The sequence below is a fragment of the Thermobia domestica genome, chromosome 5, assembly GCF_964235325.1.
Source record: "Thermobia domestica chromosome 5, izTheDome1.hap1.1, whole genome shotgun sequence".
Classification (NCBI taxonomy): domain Eukaryota; kingdom Metazoa; phylum Arthropoda; class Insecta; order Zygentoma; family Lepismatidae; genus Thermobia; species Thermobia domestica.
This window is the reverse complement of record NC_137458.1, coordinates 28413512-28437322: the sequence shown is the minus strand read 5'-3', so window position 1 is coordinate 28437322 and position 23811 is coordinate 28413512. Positions and strand designations below refer to the sequence as shown.

The following is a 23811-nucleotide window of genomic DNA, read 5'->3' as shown; positions in this document are numbered from 1 at the left end:
TATTGTTCACCAAATACGGAAAGGCGAGACAATGACCTACTCAACGCACAGACTCTATCTCCTCTTTCCACAGCAGTGATGCCAATTCCTTCAGAGCCGTTTTCCCTTCACAAGCTTCAGAATTTCCCTTTCCCGGACAAAATTTCCCTTCATCCAAACCGTTCAAGTACTGTATTTACTAAACGTATTTTTAATCGTTTTCGCTTCCACCCGTTCACCCCAATCTTATAACCACATACAAGCAGATACCTGACAGCCTTCCTTTGAGCTTACGCAGAATTTGAACTTGATCTGTTATTTAGGTATCTAAGGCGTCGCGATAGAGGAGGGGAAAGGATATGGAAAGTTCTAGGCCAGGACCAGTGGCGTATTTAGGGGTGGCTTCCGGGCTTAAGCCTCCCGAAATGTTACTTACTATAGTAAACTAAATGAAATATCTTGCAGAATTTTCACATTTTCAGGCAAAGCCCCCTCCCGAAAGTTAGCAAAGCCCCCGAAACAAAATCGTAAATACGCCACTGGCCAGGACCAATGTTCAAGGTGCAATCTCTGCATTTGCCTGGTGTGACAGAAAAAAACCTACTCTGTCAGGACGGACAGCCTAAATAAATCATAAAAAATAAATAAATATTATGTAAATTTAATTTTTATCCTAGATATCATGATAGATTTTAATATTTATGTAATCTAAGGTACAAAGAAAACATTAAGTGTACATTTGGTATGTACTTACTTAAGAACAGCACGCCCATATTTACTGAAACGAATACGAACAGTTACAAAGAAAACTAGCTGCTACTGTCTTTGGCTGTGCACGAGGAATGTTCGTAAGCACAATACAAAGTTTAGAGATGCGGAATTCTTAAGAATTTATAATTCTGTGTGCACAGTCACCAGAAAATTTGTAAACTTACACAAACACATATACACTAATGACCCCGTATTCGCCCATATATACATATTTACATTCACGACACGCAGATTTTCTTCTCTTACATCGATTAATTCTCTTCACAATCAATTTTTTGGTTGGGAAAAACATCTGATTGGGAAAACCAAACTGTTATAATAGTTGGAGTGATAATTTAATTGAGAAATATTTCATCTTATTGCATTGTATTTAATTCAACAATGGGAAGATTAATTTTGATAAAAGATTTTAAATAAGCATTTCGAATATGTTGTAATACAGGGTGTCCGAGAAGTCCTTCCCTGATTACAGAAATTGATAACTCAGGCTAGAAATAAGATAGAAATATGAAACTGGTGTTGAATTTTTTACAAACTATAAAAGTTTTGGTCACATCAGTACACTTCCACATGAGCACCCTTGATAGCACGTAGCACATCTAAGCGATATTCAATTTCCATCCACACATTAGCCAACATCACTGGAGGGATCGATGCAACGACCGTACTACAAACCTAAAACAAACAAAATTGAGACTTAGTAAAACAGAACAAACCTAACACAGACAAAAACTTTTATAGTTTGTAAACAATTCAACACCAGTTTCATATTTCTATCTTATTTCTAGCCTGAGTTATCAATTTCTGTAATCAGGGAAGGACTTCTCGGACACCCTGTATTTCGAATATGTTGATCGATGTGTAATGTTGATAAATATTAACGAATGCAAAGCAAGGTAACTTGTGAGAATTTATGTGAAATATGTGCAACGGATTATGTTTGGAACAAATCGGATGTTGAATTTATACTGAATTTTAATGAGATTAATCAGATACGTAAATACATTCAATCTATAAATGATTGGAGATAGGTTCAAATTTGCCTGCAATATTGAGAGATTACAAACAATTTCCCTTTTTCCCTTTTTTCCAAAATTTACTCAAAATTTCCCTGCGCCAAGGGAAATTTCCCTTCAATTGGCATCACTGTTCCACAGGCTGTGACGTGGCAGTTACGCGGTAATTACGTGGCAATTCACGTGAGGAGCACTGTTGCCATATCAATGAATAGGACGAGAGGTTCAAATCTTAAATATCTTAACATCTTACATTGCTACATGCATTTAGTTCGGGTTTAAATGGACTTTCTGACCACCCTGTATTTCTAAGTAGAGTTCTAATATTTTGCAAAGATACGTAAACCCTCCTTAAAGAATGAAATCTTTTCCATCTGTTTTGTTGGAATTATTATCTAACATACGTAACATGAATGAAAATCTGATGTTGAAAATGGGAAGTAGCCCTATATCCGGGTTTCATGTTATCCATTAGGTATATACCCTTTAATGAATATTAATACATGGGTTCAATAATAATAATAATAATCTCACCTTATCATTTTCTTTACAATCTTCACATTCTTCCGCCACCGATTTCAGATCAAATTCTTGCTCCGCGTATTTCCTGTAGTGTAAGTATCCGCCATGGAAACTGACGCCTTTCCGGTGCTCCGTTTCGTCGTAAATGTACGGACCTTTCATTGCCAACTGTAAAGAAAAATATGACAAATTAAGTATTAGGTATCCAAGACACACCTGTTAAATTTGAACTTTACTTTTAATAAAATAAAATAAATAAATAGATCGGAAAAGTTCCTATCGGCAGCAATGACTTGTTTCCAATGATCGGGTAAACTAGTGATGGGCGAACTTTTTAGGAGCAGCCAAAGAAAAAGAACTTTAGGTGGGCCTAGTGGCGGATCCAGGGGGGCGATTGCCCCCCAGAAGAGGAATTTCTTATTTTATATATAAATAAAACCCATCCCAGATTTTGGAGCTCTTAAAAGTAGGTCTAAGTAGCAGTATTACAACCCACCGCCCCCCCCCCAGAAGCCCGTCCTGGATACGCCCCTGGGTGGGCCAATATAAAATCAACAGTGTATGTATTTAAAAAAAAACTGTTGTAACACTAACGTAAACTCTATTAATGATTGAAGGAGAATGTGATGAAAGAAATTCTAATCATAAGGAGTGATCGGAAAGTAAGGTTACAGAACCTTGTTGCGAAAGAAACGTGGATATATTATTTCATACAATCAATACAACCAATAGATAATACATACGTTAGATTATTTTTTGACATACTCTCCATATCAGTTGAGGCACTTGTCGCATCGTGGGATGAGATTGAAAATTCCCTTCTGGTAAAAATCTTGTCCCTGCGTGTTCAGTCACGTTGTCACGAAGTGTTTCACCTCCTCGTCTGAAGAGAAGCGACGGCCTCCTAGTCTCCATATCGGTTGAGGCACCTGTCATATCGTAGGATGAGTTTGAAGATTCACTCTTGGTAAAAATCCTGTCCTTGCGTGTTCAGTCATGTTGTCACGAAGTGTTTCACCTCCTCGTCTGCAGAATATTGTGCACAATGTGACCAACGATATTCTCAATTCTGCTATCAGATGCCATACCGAGATCCTTCTGTCGTCCTGAATCATTTCCTCCACGCAAGCATGTTCACATTTGTTGATGCCGTGCTGGGTCGGCCACTGCGTTCCTCGTCGGTGACGTTTTCTCTAGTCTCTACCAGCTAAAAACTTTCGACACTATTTTGCGACATGCTGACGAGACATTACAGTCTCTCCGTAAAATTCTACCAGCTACAGATGAATTTAAGTCGCGGTTAAATGCTTCGCCCACAGAAATCGAATAACTATGCGACTTCTTCGCGAGACCAGTTTTCCAAACGACTCGCCAGTTGTGTTTTCACCAGTGTTGCCACAGTCCTACCTCTGGAGTGGGCTGAAATATAGTACTTAATTGAAACAAAAAGGGTTGAATTCATTATTTTACCGTATACATGTGTAATATATGGCTCTATAACAAGAAAGTAAAAGAGGTAAAGTTCTAGACCACTCCTCCCTCTCCAAGAGTCCAAATCAAGAAAGTGCTTTTTTTTTTAATGCTTTTTAAAAACATCCAAATAGGAGGACCCCGCGTCTTCTTCAGAATATTCAACATTTGATTCAACGTGTGTGTTCTTCTTAATTTTTTTAAAAAAGGTTTCAAACTAAAATGCTTCTTTCTCGTCTTCATGCGCGGCGCGGATGCTCCCGTCTAGTGTAATTTCCTTCCCGGTATAGTTCGTATTCCGACATCATGTGGTTCGGATTCCACGTTAATCAGTAGGTCCACGTCTCATATAGCCTCGCTGCTGAACGGGACGTAAAACTCAAAAATCAATCAATCAATCAATCGAATTCCGTCAGAATGAATGTTCAACAGCATTTTTTAAGAGTCCAAGATACAGTATGAGTAACGTGAGACGTAGGAGAAGTCTTACTGTCACTTACTGTTACTAAAAATGTAACGAGTATTTGTTAAATGGTGCTGAATTGAGTAGAATTGTACAAACTTATTCACAAAAGGGGCTGGAAATGTCAGCGTGGTACCAACGGGCCGATGAATGACCAAAAGGGCTGAATTTGGTACAATTGTACCAAGTGTGGCAACACTGATTTTCATACAACTAGCGTCGTAGGTGGTTGGTGGCTGAAACTGCACAGTTGCCAACTTAATGTATTAAAATTACCTCACACTCCTCATTCCTCTACAACAGACGAAACTCCAGAAATATCGACCTAGTAACCTTAGTTTCTGATCCTTCCTCGTACATCTCTCAAAATTTCTCAAGATCTGGTTCGAACTGGGATGGAATGATTCTCAGAACTGAAGCGAAATACTCATCTGTCAGCGTGTTTTTGTCAAAGCTTAATCAAGCGAACCTGTAAAACTTGTCGTTTAGAATATAAAATATGCTTCTGATCCCAAACAATGTTTGTTAAATGTTTTTGTATATTCTGCGTTCCAAAACCACTGTACTATTTTTTAGTATGGAAAGACGAATAAACATGAAATTATGTTTGAAATATTCAGGGGCCACGCCGGCTCAGTGGCAGAGCGTTCACCTCTGGTGCTTGGAGTCCCGGGTTCAAACCCTGCTCCCGCCAAGTGAACTTTGTGGTGGACAAACACCGTGTGGGTTTTCTTGGGGTTCTGCCGTTTCCTCCCACTTTCTTCATTCCACCATTTCATTCATCTCTCATTATCACCGTCTCCTTTAGCCTAACTGGCATAACCGTGGGACGTAAAACTCAAAAATTTCATTTCATTTGAAATATTCAGTATCTTCTGCTGTTTATGTTCATAACTTTGAAAGTTGTACACATATGAGAGATTTACCTCAAATGCAAATTTACGATCCTAATAAATAAATAGGATTAGGAATTAGATTTCTGGGCTTTCGACATCTATGGGTATGTTAGCCTGTACATGTATGAGGAATGACGTTCCTCGGCGGTCACACTACCTTGGGAACTGGAGAGAAAGAAAGGATTGGAGAAGGAAGGAAGCAGCCTGGGACCAATATGTTAGGTACTTTCTCGGCGTTTGTGTGGTGTGAAAGAGGAAAAAATGGCCTCGGGATGGCTGGCCTGAAAAAATATTTTAACACTTCTTCGATCAAATGTCCCCAAGGGGAGTCGAACTCGAAATCGCTCGCACCAAAAGTAAGAACGTTACAAATTACGCTAAGCGGGGCCACTAATAAATTCTACATTATTAACAGATAACTAAAACAAAAGAGTCGAAGGTTGAGATGTATATTAATCGATAGTGTGCATTAAGATGAACAAAATGAAAAGAGGAAAAGCAAATCCTCATGCGTAGTTTTTTTTTTTTTCATAAATCTAAATATTGACGATGTGTTATAACGACATTACCTATTAAGATAGAACTTATACTGAAGTAAATGGTATCCCATACAGAACGCAACTTTTGAAATGCCTGCCATTTCTGTTCTAGTAAGCTGGCAGCACTGAATGCTACACGATCTTCATATGTTGTCTTTGTGATTAATAGTCACGGAACGCCGAATAAAGCATGATCGTCATGTGTTTTCTGTACGGGTAGGAAGGGGGCGCTCCATGGAGGAATAGCGTGTTGTAATAGTGAAAACTTATTACAAAATTTGTGAATTTGTGCAGATACTGTTCGCAAACTCCGTGGAATGTTTAGTCAATGTGCTGCACTGATTAAGTCGACTGTGATTAGCTTGATTGCTAAATGTCAGAAAACTGGTTCGGTTGTGAACATTAACACTCGCCCAACGGAGATCGGGTCATTTTTGACCCATAAATGTTTTATTTTAACTTTTTTCCCTATTTCTTCTTCCTTATTCTGGTCATCGGCCTAGGTATGCTCCTTTTAACCTACGTACCATACAGTAACACTTCTATTCCCTAGCATTCTTCATTTGTCAACCACATATAAACAATTCGTTGTCTGGGTCTTGAATGACCCGGTCTTGGTTGTTTACGTGAAGGATATTTTATTTGTCTTGTCTACCTCACACTGTCTGATTTGTTGTCATTTCACTTACTCTGTATGATCACTTCTACTCTTCGCTCATTTCCTTAGCATGCTCTAACATGTCAGCAGTATTGCCAGATGGCAAAAAAACGGCCATATCAGTGACCGGATTGCGAGATATTTTCTTCCAAATATGCTGGATATGAGATAATTCTCTTCAAAATATGTAGCAATAGAAACGCATGGTAATATATATAATACATATCTGGGTGTATTTGTGTGCGTTATACATTTGCAGGAAACATTGAATCATATTGGAAAATTTCATGTCTACGGACGGAAAATTTCCCTTCACGAACTGGTAACACTGCCTGTCAGATTAAATATCAAACATTTTATTTGAATTTCACTCGTCCAGACGAAGAGTGTAAACAAAGTGTGTGCGTATGTTCTCTGTTCGGTAATAATGTCTGAGCAAAAGGTTTTGAAAACCTCAAATGATATATTTCGCCAACTGATTAGACAGCAAGAAGGAAGTGCTGAAGCTATCATAGTCTGGGTTCTGGCTGCCCCCCCCCCTCCTCAATTTTTAACTTCTAGATTCGCCACTGAAGACCAATATGTTCATCACTAATATCAAGCTTTATATTGATTGAAAATCTAGTAATAATACTATGTTCTCCTTAAAAAAAAAAAATATTGATGGGTTAAAAATAAACCAATGTTCGTCGGATACGTTATTTCTAGTATTTTCGCTGGGCGAGGGTTAAACTCTTGGGTCGTTCTCGTATTAGTCGTTCTGCGGAAAACATCGCCATCCTGAGTGATAATGTTGCTGTAAGTGCGATCCAGAAAACAGATGCGCTATTAGCGCTCCGTGACTACTAACGACAAAGACAATAGATGGATATCGTGTAACGTTCAGTGCTACCAACCAGTGATGCCAACCTGAAACAATATAAAATCCCATGTCAAGACGCAAAAAATACCATTTTACGTGTGAATTTCCCACGTTATACTAATTAAAAGTATGCTATAATATTAAAAATTAAATTTCTCTGTGTTAGTCACTTTTTACAATATCTAAATGAATAAGCCGTAAATTTCGATCTTCTCGAAAAATCCTATATATGCTGCTTATTATCCCTTTCCCAGAAAATAAGGTCAGAAACTCCCACGATAAGGGAGTTTTCCCACAGGTTGGCATCACTGCTACCAACTTACTAGAACAGGGTGACGGGTATCTCAAAAGTTGCAGTCTTTATGGGACATCCTTTATATAACTAATCGAGCTTTTAATTATGGCACTAGGAAACTGATAGTTATAGAATATGATTAGTGAGGTAATCCCAAAATTATGATTGACTCATATGATATTGACAAATACGAATCAATAGACAACATCGAGATAAACGAATTTACTTCCTTCAGAATAAATTCTCATGTGTAGTTTTTAAAAAAGCATTGAAACAAACTCATTTTTATGACGCTAAAAAATGTCATTCATTGGCAATAACACAATTGGTTGTTTTTGTGTTTTTGTGGAGTATACGTAATTTAAGACATAAAATATAAAGTGTTATAAGGGCAAGTTCTATACAAAGTTTTAATGAAAAAAATGCACATAGATAATACTAAACATTCCAAACTTATGTATACCAAACTTAAGAATATCTCGTTATTACGTGTGTATTGTATGTATTGTATATATGTTTATATCAGTGGCATATGTAGGGGGTAGCTATCGGGCTCAAGCCCCCCCCCTCCCGAAACAAATTTGTTATATGCACAACTTCATTAAAATTTGTACACAAAAAATTTTCGGCTACATTATTTCTGTACTGTAAATGCAAAAAGAAAATACGTTATTAAGTAAGATATTTTATCTATTGTTATTTGTTATTTCCTAACGGTGACAGACATACACCTAACAATGGTAGACATCTCATAACAGTAACAGACATACTCTTAACAGTGACAGACATACTCCTAACAGTAAGACATACTCTTAACAGTGACAGACATACTCCTAACAGTAACAGACATACTCTTAACAGTGACAGACATACTCCTAACAGTAACAGACATACTCTTAACAGTGACAGACATACTCTCAACAGTAACAGACATACTCTTAACAATGACAGACATACTTTTAACAGTAACAGACATACTCTTAACAGTGACAGACATACTCCTAACAGTAACAGACATACTCTTAACAGTGACAGACATACTTCTAACAGTAACAGACATACTCTTAACAGTGACAGGCATACTCCTAACAGTAACAGACATACTCTTAACAGTGACAGACATACTTCTAACAGTAACAGACATACTCTTAACAGGGACAGACATACTCCTAACAGTAACAGACATACTTCTAACAGTAACAGCCCGACTGCTAAGTTACACACATGCTAATTGTAAATTGAATACTTTGTCTTTTCTGTAATACTGTAAACAATACCCATCCTTTGCTCCAGCTAGACGCAGCAGTACGCTCCAAATTCAAAGTAAAGGTGCAAAAGAGTCGCTTGGTAGCATAATGCGGCTTTTCTGGTAACGAAAGAATGTTAACGAGTTTGCGTCAAAATGTAGTACCTTCATGTACCAAGCAACAAGTATTTTGTTTTTGTTTCTTTTATTTTTTTTATTTTTAACAACACACACAACTACCGAGATTTGTTGTAGACAGTTGTTTGCTATTCAGAGCAATTATTTATATAAATGTACCACGTTAAACTTCTCTCTTTCCGTACCACTTTATTTAAGAGTCCAGATTGTTATCAACAACAAAACATTTAGATACAAACACTTGGCACCGATTTGTCCGTCTCTTAAACTGTCATGACTTGCATCACTTTTATCAAGAAGCACGTCACGATAAAAAAAAAGAAGAAGAAGAAGAAATAATTGATAGTTACAATTATGTTTGTTTTCTTTTACGAGTCCATCACGCGAATCAAGAGCTGGTTTTCTGATAGTTTTTAAATGGAAATTAGCAGACTACGTAAAAAGGGTTCGCAAAGTTTTTTATTTATACGATTGCGATTACATTAGAAAAAATAATTTACATAACTCTTCAAGGAAACAACGATACTTATAAACAGAGAAAAATGAAATCTTTAAGTTTTACGTCCTACGGTTATGCTGGTGAGGCTAAAGGAGACGGTGATGATGAGAGATGACTGAAATGGTGGAATGAAGAAAGTGGGAGGAAACGGGAGAACCCCGAAAAAACCCATGAACATGGTGTTTGTCCACCACAAAGTCCACACGACGCGAGCTGGGATCGAACCCGGGACCCCAAGCACCGGAGGTGAACGCTCTACCACTGATATAAACAGAGGTGTAGCTGCATAGTTAGCAGGGCCACTACTTGTGGGGGACAGGAGGAAACTCCCCCCCCCCAGGGAAGCTCTCACCGTTCGAGAGGGCCCAGTTTATTACAAAATTTTCTTACTCCATATATGATATAAACATGACATTATAAATGAAGCATCAAACAGGTTCACTACATTACATAAACAAACAGCACACAAAAGGTAAATAAAACAAAAATGAGTCGTGGGCCCATTTGAGTAAAAAATATCTACTATTACGGGCCCCAGAAGTAATATTTATTCGTATGGCTTTGAGATTTGTCAATATTGTTCCCTCAATTAATTTGTCATGTATAGTGGGACCAGGATCATGCGGGAGGGTTCACAGGCTCCGGGAGACCCACAAAGAGTAAGAGAAAGATAGAAAGAAGGGCCCTATTTTCGAATTTTGCGGGGTGCGCACATAACTTTTTCTAGGGGCCCAAATATTAGTGCTTGCACCACCAGAAAAAAAAATCTAAGTTACGGTGCTAATAGTTACTTCGTGGATCTTCCATGATTGAAGATCCACCTGAATCCGATTGGACGTTTGACTTCATCTTAGGGTCAAATACAAAAGAAAACTTCTTTGAAACAACCACCAGAAATGTGGAAAAAGTTTCTTGTTTTATGTTCAGTTTGTAAGTTAAGATTTGTATTAACAGAGCAAGCGCTTACACAAGTTGGTAAAAGCAACAGTTATATATAATCTTAGGGAAATATGGTGACGATATAATGGAATAACACATGGAGAAGAGGTATGGTACGATTTTGCCTGAAAACAAAAAAAAAAGTGGGAAATCTTTTGATCTAGTGAATTATTGTATATAAGTTAGCAACTTTTGTGAGAATAGTCAAGTCATGGTGGAGGAATATATCCACCTCATAAGAAGGGAAAATTATTAACAAGCGAAGAAAAGAGAGGGTGTATCAAAAAGAATGGCCCTATTTGAAACCTTAACCGCGTCTAATGAAATCAAAGGAAAATGTTTAATACTATAGTTTTAGAGAATCACCACGTAGGCTACTGGACCCCTAGACACTGCCCGACACTCCTGACCTCCTAGATCTTCAGATATTTTCCCTTGTGACTTGTGAGGATACGTGTAGGACCATTACCTATGGATCGTTTATGTGCTACCGTTACCTATGGACCTCGCCAAAGTGGAAGACAGGATCTCAGTAGCAGTGAATTTCATCCTTGCTAGCACTTTGGTCAAAGCTTGGGACGAATTTGTTTGTCGTTTGGATGTTCTCCGTGCTGCTGGTGGTGGACACATAGAACACTTATAATCACAATACTGAAACTTCGATACTTTGTGAGTATTCTTCACTTTGCTGCATTTTCTTTCTTGGTTTGTATTAAAAACACAATCTACAAATTTCAACTTTCAAAAATGTGTAGAGATAAGAGAATGTAACCCTTACTAAATCAAACGTTCTGAAAGAGAAAATATAGTCAGTGTTTTCGTATCACCTTCAGATTGTCTGCTATGATGATGACGGTGATTAACTGCTTACAGGAGAATATGTAATTTGAGACATAAAATATAAAGTGATATAAGGAAAAGTTCTATACATAGTTTTAATGAAAGAAATGCACATATACAATACTAAACGTTCCAAACTTATGTATACCAAACTTAAGTATATCTCGTTATTACGTATGTATTGTATATATATTTATATCAGTGGCATATGTAGGGGGGTAGCTTTCGGGCTCAAACCCCCCCGAAATAAATTTGTTATATTCACAACTTCATTAAAATTTGTCAGCACCCAAAAGGAAAAACATAAATACTTATTCACGTGTTCTGCATAGCCATCCCTCCGAAAGAAAATCCTAAATACGCCACTGGTTTATATATAATCTTGATGAAAAAATCGATTTACGGTAAAAACTGTTCCAAAACACTTATCCTTTTCTATGTTGTTGAGCCCTCTTCATGAGGAACCAGCAGTAATCACTCATCATAGACGGGTCCCATTTCCCTTTATAATGTTGTTACATCTGCAAAATATCTTGGTGAAAACACTCACCTGTTCATCGCTCATAACAGCTAAATTTTTAGGAGAAAAAATCTAAATGGGAATGCAGATAGTGCATTTTAAGAGACATCTTGCACCCTTGTGCCTCGTAACTTTCAAAAAGCTTCTGTGCCAGTATTTCATAATTTTCTTCTCATTCATAAAGCCTTTCAAGAATTTTCGTGCTGCTAGTTCGATTCAGTTCGCACTTAAACAAATCAATCACAGTTTAATTTTCTGAGTTCCAATAAACACACCTTCTTTTAATTTTGCATCACTCAAACCTGGAAAAATCTTTCTCAAATATTCAATCCCCTCAACTTGTTTATTCATATTCTCCTCAAATTCTTCATTAGTCCAAGTTTTATATGTAGAGGTACCTTTATCGGATCAACTAGAGGTATACACTTTACATTGTGTTTCCCTGGAGTTAATTCATCCTTTTTTTAAGCCATTCTTTAGTGTTTCTCTGTTGCACGACAGTCCCATAGGCACAAGAAACACGGATATTTAGTGTAACCACTTTGCAGGCCAAGATGAAGTCCCATAACTGAAATCAGCACAAATTTGCCACTTGTAGTCATTGTATTTAATAGATTGTAGAATATTGGACATGTTGCTGTAAGTTTCCTTCATGCTACAGGCAGGGCCAGCCTTAGGTGGTGCGGGGCACCAGGTTTACAACTAACTTGCGCCAAGGTACAATGGCAGAACCAAGGGGGTGCTATAGCCCTCCCCTTGACGCTCAGTTATACACTGGATAAAATGGAGTTCAATCCGGCTTTACACTGAATAAAGCTGCAAACTATGGTTTAGCCCCTCCCTTAATCATATCCTGGATCCGCCACTATATATATATATATATATATATATATATATATATATATATATATATATATATATATACAGGGTGTTTCAGATGAAACGTCCAGTGCTTATAAATCCGAAACGGCTGAGAATAAAAAGATGAAACAAAAACTGAGATAGGAAAATGTCATAGGGCGCATCACATGGTTTTGTTGTGGTGACCATCAGGGCCCTCCTTCAAGGGGGCCCAGGGGCCAACTTCTAAGTTTCAAATGGGAACACGTATTGAATCATACCTCATTCAATAGTACTTGAAAAACGAAACAACTTTTGTAGGAAACAATTTTCCACTTGGGCCACCGTTTTTAAATGGCCGCAAAAAGTGGGTCCTATATCAGATAAAACGTCCAGTGCTTATAAATCCGAAATGGCTGAGAATAAAAAGATGAAACAAAAACTGAGATAGGAAAATGTCATAGGGCACATCACATGGTGTTGTTGTGGAGACCCCCAGGGCCCTCCTTCAAGGAGGCCCAGGGGCCAACTTCAAAATTTCAAATGGGAACACGTATTGAATCATACTTCATTCAATAGTACTTGAAAAACGAAACAACTTTTGTAGGAAACGATTTTCGATTTGGAACACCGTTTTCAAAATGGCCGCAAAAAGTGGGTTCTGTATCAGATAAAACATCCAGCGCTTATAGGCCTAAATCAGAAACGGTTGATAATAGAGAGATGAAACAAAAACTGAGATAGAAACGATGATAAAGCATATCAAGTGGTGTTGTTGTGGTGACCCTCAGGAAACTCTGTGAAGGGGGTCTAGGTGCCAACTTCAAACTGATACAGGACTTTTTGCGTCCATTTTGAAAACGGTGCCCCAAATCGAAAATTGTTTCCTACAAAAGTTGTTTCGTATTTCAAGGACTATTAAATGAGATACGATTCAATACATGTTCCCATTTGAAATTTTGAAGTTGGCCCCTGGGCCCCCTTGAAGGAGGGCCCTGTGGGTCACCACAACAACACCATATCATGCGCCCTATGACATTTTCCCATCTCAGTTTTTGTTTTATCCTTTTATTCTCAGCCATTTCGGATTTATAAGCACTGGACGTTTTATCTGATATAGGACCCACTTTTTGCGGCCATTTAAAAACGGTGGCCCAAATCGAAAATTGTTTCCTACAAAATTTGTTTCGTTTTTCAAGTACTATTGAATGAGGTATGAATCAATACATGTTCCTATTTGAAAATTTGGCCCTGTGGGTCACCACAACAACACCATGTGATGCGCCCTATGACATTTTCCTATCTCAGTTTTTGTTTCATCTTTTTATTCTCAGCCGTTTCGGATTTATAAGCACTGGACGTTTTATCTGAAACACCCTATATATATATATATATATATATATATATATATATATATATATATATATATATATATATATATATATATACAGGGTGGCCAGTGGCGTATTTACGATTTCGTTTCGGGGGGCTTTGTTAACTTTCGGTGAGGGCTTTGCCTGAAAATGTGAAAATTCAGCAAGATATTTCATATACTTCACTATAGTAAGTAAGATTTCGGAGGGGGGCTGAAGCCCGGAAGCCCCCCCTAAATACACCACTGAGGGTGGCCCACTTTATTCTTTCCACGGAAATATCTCAAAAACGATTGAACGTAAATGAACCAAACAAAAAACTCAAATAGGAAATACAATGGGGCAAATCGAATAGTTATGTCGCGGAGTCCCCCAGAGCCACTCTTCATGGGTCCCTGGGGCCCAACTTTAAAATGTTAAAGGGAAACATGGGGCGAGTGTTACCTCGTTCGATAGATCTTCAAACACTAAACAGAGTTGTGACAAAAGATTTTTCATATCGCTTGCCGTATTCAAAATGGTTGCTAAGACATGACGCCTATATCAGATTAAGCGTCTAGTACCACATGAAAGCGGTTGGAGATAAATGAACACAACAAAAAGTAAAACAGGAAAATGACATAAAGCACGTCGAATGATGTCGTGATGACCCTCAGGGCCGCCTTTCATAAGGGCTCAGGTCTCAAATTAAAAATTTTATATGAAAACGTGAAGTGAGCGATACCTCGTTCAATATATATGTAAATCTACAACTAACAACATTAGTATATTATAGGTATCTGAAAAGGACATAGTCATAATACTACTTGTTTTAGTGACCTCCCCGAAATTTTGAAAAGATGTTAAAATAAAATCTAAAATTACGTTGTCAGTCCCCACATAACCAAACATTACCAAACATTACCAAACACTGAGGGCCACCGGACCTCTGAAAATTTTAAAGCTGTTACCAAAAGACCTAAAATTGCTTTTAATTTTCCCATTGCCGAAAACTTTTCTGGGGAGGACCCCCAGACCCATCCCGAAATGAAATCCTGGCTACGCCACTGTGCATATATTAAGCCAGATAGCAGACAATCAAAACATATTGAAGGTTTGAATGGTAACAACTGATAAACGTTACATTTGCATTGCTTGCCAAACTAACGCTGTTATACTTGTATATCCAGATGTATCTAGATGTAGATAAATCCGTAATTTTATTAACCCACTATGTTCAATTTGTTATGTTCTGACATTCCTCCGACGTACACAGGTGTCAACATTGAGTGCGGATTGAGGAGTCACATACAACACACCGCCCATTGAATGAAAAGTGGCATGACCATCCACCATATGTACATTGTAATCAGGATTATTAAAAACATACTCACCATAATCCTGATAATTGATCCCCACTAGTAAGAACAACAGAACTCCGTATTTGGCAGTAAATCAATTAAGAATATGGGGGCAAATCTGTGAAGGAAGACTGCTGTACCAAATTGGACAGGGAAAAGAAATGATCTTAAGCTCCTTTGTGGATAAGCGGTTAGCGTACTTGCCATTGGAGTGTGAGACCCGTGTTCTATTTCCTGCGGGAGCTCATGTGGTTCGGATTCCACGTTAATCAGTAGGTCCCGTCTCATATAGCCTCGCTGCTGAAAGGGGCGTTAAACTCAAAATCAACTCAACTCAATAAATGACCTTGGCCGAGATATAGCAATCATGGAATTTGCAATTAATATTGTTTTCTGTTCAGTAATTTTTCTTCTCTTTTCCTGGCAGGCTTAATGATTTCATAGATCAGTGCGTTCAGTAATTCTGGAATCAGATTTGGACTTCCTGTTTGAATTTGTTCAAGAACTGGAAATAGTGAGCAATGGTAAGCTCGAGATTTCAGTGTGGGTCAAATTATTGCTGCTGCAGTTTTGATCACTCTCAATTTGTCATCTTTTTCAACAATTCGCCGATTTTGGTACCGAGCGTCTGACAACATACTTTCCACTGAAGCAAATTGCGACACTTGCTCGTGGAAGATCTGTTACATGTACTGTATGTTGGAGCCAAAACAGACGAACAATTTTTTTCTTGAGGTAGCGGTCATCGTAAAATTCCACGTTAGGATTCGGATCGCTATACAGTTCTTGTAATTCCTTCAACATATACTGGTATTCATCATTCTCAAATTCTGACATAATTTATCAAATGCTAAAAGTCTTTCAGATTCTGCTGTTGATTCGTCTCAAATTGTTGGCTCACCAAGTTTGAGTCTTCCACCTTGAATGTTGATGAAAATATCTATAGTACTTAATGTCACATTAGACTAGCTCAATGGCATTGCTAAGTCTGAGAAGCACTTCTCGCCCCGAAGCACAGTCTCTTCTAGTTGCATCTGTACGGATACCTTTTATCAATTTAACTGTCCATACGTCACTCAATTCTTCTTTATATGGATATCTGCATTTCGACACATCGACACACGAACGACCACACAAGAAACAGTGAGTTTTGAAGTTGAATGGAACACAGAGAGTTTGCCTAGGCTCTGGTTTAGAACTGTTGAGGCTGGCTTGGGTTTTAAAGTGTAGCGCCTACGATACTCCTTAGTCATTGCCAACACTACTTTGTTTTCGATATTATTCTTCACTCCATCTTTCTTAATTCCACTACATTCTATTTTTTCTCTCTCTCCGTTTTTGAGTCAACTGAGTTCACCACCTTTATCTACACATGGTTGCAATACACAACTCATACTGCAATAGACATAAATAATGGACGATCATTATGTACGTCTATTTACATTACGTACTACACAGGTCGCCAGACCGGTCTCCACCTTTTTTGTCTTTGTTCCCGTCCCTATTTTCGTTTTCGCCACTACAGTTACACACAGCATAAGTTAAGTTAATGCCCTTACAGCAAAACCAACACCATTTGTAAGGCCTTATGTACTTATCTTTTCGTGTATAGCCTATGTATGATTTATCAGTCTTTCGTTCTTCCGAAACTAGTAAATTATTAGTAAATAAGTTAAGTTCTATACTGTTCACCCTGAACTATTGACTAGTTCAAACCTGGAGTATGTTTTGTGAGAAATTTAACGTACATAGAAAATATATGCATTAAGTCTGTATGATAATATTTGCTCTAAGTCACAAGATTTCCGATATTTTTCAGAAAAAAAAAACTGAGAAAACAAATTTTTCTGATCTCCCTACCCTCTCCGAAACTTGACAGTCTTACTGCAGAGACTTTTATCACACTTAGAGTAAAGTGTAATAAGTAATTTGTAACGGTAAAACCTTTGTTTTCGGTTTTGGGTGTTTTTAGTCTAATTTTACCGTACTTCAGTATCAATGTTTTAACCTTACACTATAAAACCAAAGTTCCAGTGTTACAAGTGCGCATGCGTTATACCTTTCAAGCAACTTTTAAATTGATGGTATGATTTGTTCAGCATTTAAGCAGAATCTTACGCACAACAAATAAGAAACAAAACATGCTTTATAAAATGAAATTTTTAATAACGTTCCACAATTATGCACCAAGTCTAAGGGAGATGGTGATGAGTAAAATGATGAATTGAAGAACGTGGGAGGAGACAGAAGAACCACAAGAAAGTCCACGCGCACGATATATTTATCCAGCATAAAGTTCATTTGTTGAGAACTGAAATAGAACCAGAGACCAAACGCACTAGAGGTGAGCGCTCTGCCATCGAGCAACCGCGATCCCACAACCACATACTCTACAATTTCTTTAAATCTAGGTTTCAGTGCATCAGTATGTGTTATTGTATTAGCTTACCTCAGGAGTATTTTTTAAAATATCCAATGGGTTTTTTAATGTCCAGTAATAAATCCTGTTAACTTTCTTGCGATTAAAATCAACCTCCTGTAAAGAGAAAACAAGAAATATACGAGTTAGCAACTTTGTTCTTAGCATTTTGAGACTTTTTTTTTATGAGATTAAAACAAAGCATAAATATAGTGAACTTTCTTATCAACAAAGTGAAACATGTTTTAGCAACGATTCAGTGTGTGAAAAAGATTTGTAATACCATGTAAGAAGTCGGAAAGGTAAATCAATACCGTTTTCAAGACAAAAGGCAGTTTCTTAATTTTTGACACAGATGAGGCTTCACTCTTTCTTTGTTCTCATTCTATGAGCACGTGATTTCCTCACTGTAGCCAGTTCAATTTCCTGTTTCAAGAAACAACTCACTTGTTCCATTAAGTTGAAGGCCATATTTCAATCTTTAATGCTGCTTAATAGTTTCTGAGACTATTAAAAAGAGATCTTTTGAACTTTTGTGTAATGTCGTATGACCAAAGAAAAAATTTCGTGATGTTATGGCTGACGAGAAATGTTCCTCACGTGTAAATGACACGTGTAAATTATACATAAGTCGAAACTTTGCGTTATCACGCATTGATTCTCAAGATTTATTTGGTTTAATATCTCTCCCAAAGGTAATTAATTGGTTTAGAAAAGGCTAATCGTATCCAGGACTGCCCTTGAGAGAGGTCATGTTCATGAAAAAATAAAATTTGCGCTACTAACTAAGGGTGAAAAACTTTGTAAAACTTGGAAATCTGTATAGTCAGGGACAAAATTTCTCTCCGTTTGATTAAATTAGTTTTGTTAGTAGCTAACTTCAGAATGGAAGGACAATTTGAATACAGTTTTCAGTAAATTAAAAAGAATATAATTTTCCGTACGTTCCAGCCATACCACCGTTGTCAGTTCCAGCTATGCCACAGTTATTCCCAAAATAACTTTTATCAGACGGAAAGAACTTTTTGTCGCTGACTGTACAAGAATCAGTATTTTAAGAGTCTTTATCCCGGCGAAATTAAAATACCGCTAATTTTACAGTAATTATATGATATCTTCAAATAGATAAAAGATAATCGAAATGTGGAACAAGAGCGCCCTAGACAATATTATTTTACATGAGAAACCATTATCACAACTCACCTATCTGCTTTCAATTTCGAGCCATTTTGAAAATCGGCATTTATTTTCGCGTTTCTAAACGGCTGAAAACGGAAAGCCAGTAGGTGACTTGTGATAACGCTACCTCACGCAAAATAATATTGTCTAGGGCGCTCTTGATCCATATTTCAATTATCTTTTATGTATTTGAAGATATCACATAATTACTGTAAAATTAGCGGTATTTTAATTTCGCTGGGATGAAGACTCTTAAGTTTTTTTTTACTTAGTTTGTACCGTTTTTTTTTATCAATGTGATTTCCCTTAGAAGCCACCATAGATCATATCATTAGCAAAGATATTTTGTTCTAATTATGTCTAAATTGCAGATACAAGAAGATGGTAGGGTTAATGTAACTTGATTTCTTAACAGATCTACCTGCTAACCTCCTGCCTTAAAGCAAACTAATCTTTTGCATAATTTAGTTGTTTTAGATACTTTGCTAAGCACCCCTTAACAGGCGTGCACACAGAAATTTTTGTTGTTATGGGGTCCAAGCTTTGAGGGAGGCCAATACTATAAGCCACTATGTCTATGTAGTATTGAACGGGTAGACCCCGCACCCAAAAAGTCGATAAGTAATTGTTATATACTTTTACCTATATTTTCAAAAAAATGATAGAACTAGATTGTTTTTATAAGAGAAAGAGTACAGGTAAAGTATGGAAGATCAAATTTTCATGCTACGTAAATCATTTCCCTATTAAGCAAGTATAGTTTTATTGAGAAACTGTATAAATGTACGTTGAGTTAGGAAGTTTGGAGAGTCCAGACCCTGTGGGCCCCCGTAGGTGCGGCCCTTGCTCTTACACATTCGTAGTCCTTCCTCTTATTTGCTCAGACAACACATACTCAGAAGCTATTCAATTGGGGGCAGGCAGAAATAAACATTACATCTACTGGACTTACTTTACGTTGTAGCCACAAAACCACTCTACATAAGAAACTTCAACAATTGGATATTGGAATTATTTTTAAAAAGTCGGGCAACTTTCTTTGATTATCTGAAATCTTAATTAGAAAATATTTCCTATGCGTGGTTGCAAGAATACGGACTTTATTAAAAAGAGTTTTTTTTTTTTTTTTCAACAAGGCTATACCTACACCTTTAAATTTTTAGTTCTATTTTAAGATTAACCAGGAAAGATATACGCAACTTAGTGTACTCTTACATAAGGAGGTAATATAATTAACGAATTTTCTCCCTTTGTTTCCGTGTATGATCACAGTACAAAGGTCACATAATGTTCTTTGCAATTGGAACCTTCACTGTATTCGACATGTGCCCACTATAAACATTTCCCATATCAGATCCAAATTTCGTTAATTCTCTTCCGAACTTACCATACAATAAATCATCATCATCATTGTTGCTATCACCACTATCACACAAATTGTTGATTATCACAATCTGTATTTTTTTTTTATAAGCCTCCACTTCCCCCTGCCTTGGCCGATTTCTTACGGTCTTATTATAGGGCAGTCGCAACTTGCCTCTGCCTTTTTTTTCTCTCTCATATACTCTTTTATTTCAGTTTTCTCTCTCTGCTATTCGGCTTTCGTCCTCGACAGATTTGAGGTGAGGCTCTGTTTTATGGCATGGTACCTAATTATATAAACCATGCCTTATTTTCTTCATTTTTAAAAATTACTATTTATATTTATTGCAATTATTATTATTATTATTTTTTTTTTTACAAAAGTACATACACAGACGATCACAGACATAAAACCTGAAAAAAGACAGAGCTGAAAAGATACTAAAAATAAAAAATGATTAATATAATATATAAAAGTGATAGTTATGATAGTAAAAACACAAAAATTTCCTTCTCGTTTATTAGGAAATCGGTACTCCAGACTTCCTAAAAGTTTTTCTCCTTATTTGTTAGGAAATCGGTACTCCAGATTCCCCCAAAATTTTCTCATATTAACTTATCTTTATTGTTTATTTACTTTTTATCTAGATTTGAATTTTGCCTCTTGACAGAACACAAACACTACACATTCTGCACTACAACACTACACTAACACTAAAACACTAAGCAGATAAAGTGTTTAGCTCTTGGCTTCCTCAGAGCTGATTGTTTTATTTGATATCAAATTCATTTAATTTTATTTTTATTTTTAGTGTATCACACAAAATTTATCTTCTTCTTCTTTCTTCTCGTCTTTCTTTCCAAAGGTTTTCCAAAACATGCCTTGCCAGAGTACTAAATTTTTCTAGTTTATGTTCTTCTTCTATGATCGTTTTTATGCTATTTTCTTTCAGTTCATTCCTTATTTCTTTTATTCTATTGTTTGTTATATATCTGTCGCAAGACCAGAAAATATGTTCCGGAGTGTGAAGATCGCCACAAAAGCATTTATCATCGTTTTGTAAGTTTAGTCTTTTAAAATGTGTTTTAAATGGTCCATGTCCTGATATATATTCTATCACATCTTTACTTATATTTCCCATCCTTTCTCTTGTTTTTAAATCTGGTATAATATTTCTAGTCCTGGCACCTTTCCTGGAATTTTTCCATTCTTCTTCCCATTTTGTTCGGATGATTCTTGCAATATCTTCATCGAAGCTTGGTATTTCTCCTGTGATTTCTAATATCTTCGTCCTTTCTTTATTTTGGATCCAAGTCTTGATACATTTTCTTAATATTTGGAGATGGATCGGTTCTTCATATGTAAGTAATTGCAGTACTTCGGCTGGGATTGTCTTCATTATGTTGTTTACCCTTATTAAAATAAGTCTCTGTACTCTTGTCAATGTTTCTTTTAGTTTAATGTTCATAAAAATTCGGTGTCCCCATATGCCCACGCAGTACTGTAAGATTGCCATTAAAATTGTCTTGTTATATAATTTGAAAATCTTCTTGTCCAATCTAAAGTCCTTTGTTGCAACTGTTAGTAATTTGTTGGCTACCTTTTTTGCTTTTTCCGTTATTTCTGTTATATGTTTATGAAAGTTTAATTTTTTATCGATCCATACTCCAAGATATTTGAATTCATTTACGTGTTCAATTTTTTTATCATTAATTTTTATTATTGGATCCCTCTTTAAAATTTGACCAAAGACCGTGTATTTAGTTTTACTTGCTGATAAATTTAACTTATTTTCTTTGCACCAATTATCTAATTCTGTTAATACTATTTTCCCTTTTGTTTCTATTTTATTTCTTGATGATGCTGAAAATACAACTGCCAGATCATCAGCATAACCCACAACACCGATTGTTTCTTGCATATTATTTAAGTGATTTAAACATGGCTGTAGTGTAACATCCCACATTAAGGGTCCGAGTATCGAGCCTTGTGGGCAGCCTTTTGTGCTTATTGTTTTAATGGTTTCTCCCGGTGTTTGTATTTGTATTTGTCTTCCGCTACAGTAATCTAACATTATATTATACAGTGTTTTACTGATGTTCATTTTCTTTAATTCGTTGAAGAAAGCTGGCCACCATAAATTATCAAATGCTCCACTTATGTCAGCGTAAATCACTACTTGATATTTTTCTACTTTTCCCTCTTCTATCAGGTCTATCATTTTTTTAATAGCTGTTTCTGTGTTCTTTCCTTTCCTAAAACCATATTGTAATAAGTCATTTTCTAAAACTCTCGTCCGATTAATCCTTTCTGTTATTGTTCTTTCAAACAGTTTGCTTATAATATTTAGTAAACATATAGGTCTGTAGGATTTCGGATCGTCATCTTTTTTATCGTCAGATTTCTTAAAAATTACTAAGTTAGCCTGTTTCCATCTTCTGGGTATTTGTCCTTTTTTAAAACATAGATTAAAAAGCTTTGACAAGTATGGTACCCATTTATCCGCGTTTTTCTTATAAATTTCTGGTTTTATGCAGTCTGGACCTGGTGCCTTTTTATTTTTTAATCTTTTAATGTGATTTATTATTTCTTCATTCTTAACTTATTCATTTTTATGTTTTATTGCAGTCACCGTCATTAAATTTTGTAGTTGTGTCTGTGTTTCATTGTCTTCCCGCTGATCGTCTTTTGGCAGCAAGATGTTCATCAGGTATTCCACTGTTTCTTTCCAGTTTTTTGTGTACGTCCCGTCCTGTTTTCTGAAGGTTGAAAGAGTGGTAGGTGTTTTTACTTTTTTGCTTATTATTTTATAAGGCTCTCCCCACGGATCTATATTCAGATTTTTTTCGATATAAGATTGCCAGCTTCTTTTCTTACTTTCTGTTATTTTATTTTGATAGTTTTGTTTTAAATTTCTGTACTTGTTTAACCTTCTTTCTCTTAGATTATTATCTATAGTATTTTGGTATAATTTTCTCGCTTTTCTTGTCTTCCTCTTTAAATTTTGTAATTCGTTTGTCCAAAATGTATTATTATTTACTTCTAATGTAGTTGTTGTTTTAGTTTTAGTTGATTTTTTTATTGCACTTTTTGTTGCTTCCTCTATCTGTTGGCCAAGTTGATCTAGGTTGCTCCCATCTTCTATTTTTGGTAATTTTATTTCGTTCCAAACTTTTTCCCAATTTATTTTATCTGGGTTATATAGAAAGCTTTCCTCTCCCTCGTTTGTGACTATTTCTTGAGTTTTTGGTTTTATTATGTCGAAGATTATTATATTGTGGTCACTTTCAGTGGCCGCATCTAAAACTTTCCAATTTTTTATTAGGCTGTACATCTTCGTTGATGCTATTGTTAGATCAATATTTGACTCTCCTTGACTGCTTCTATAAGTGGGAGGATTTCCTTCTTCGTTGATTATTGTTAAATTATTGTTCATTATTAGATCTTCCACTCTTTCTCCTCTTTTATCTGTTCTATTACTATGCCATAAATTTGATTTTGCATTCGAGTCCATGCATATTAAAATACTGTCTCCCTGGTAAATCTGACAGAAGTCATCAATATTGTTTAAAAAGGGTTCTATATCCATGCTATATTGGCAGTAACAGTTTACTAGTTTGAAATTTCCTAAAGTAGACCTTAAC

General features: G+C 36.4%; 1 protein-coding gene across 1 annotated transcript in view; it reads right to left on the bottom strand.

Moving 5' to 3' along the window:
• The window catches only part of LOC145684611 (uncharacterized), a 98062-nt gene that overhangs the window by 33009 nt on the left and 41242 nt on the right, over positions 1–23811 (bottom strand). Inside the window, exons 3-4 of the mRNA XM_081756998.1 lie at positions 17656–17742; positions 2301–2456 (exon numbers count right to left, since the gene is read on the bottom strand). Coding sequence (XP_081613124.1) covers positions 2301–2456; positions 17656–17742 — 243 coding nt within the window. The remainder of the gene's footprint in view (positions 1–2300; positions 2457–17655; positions 17743–23811) is intronic.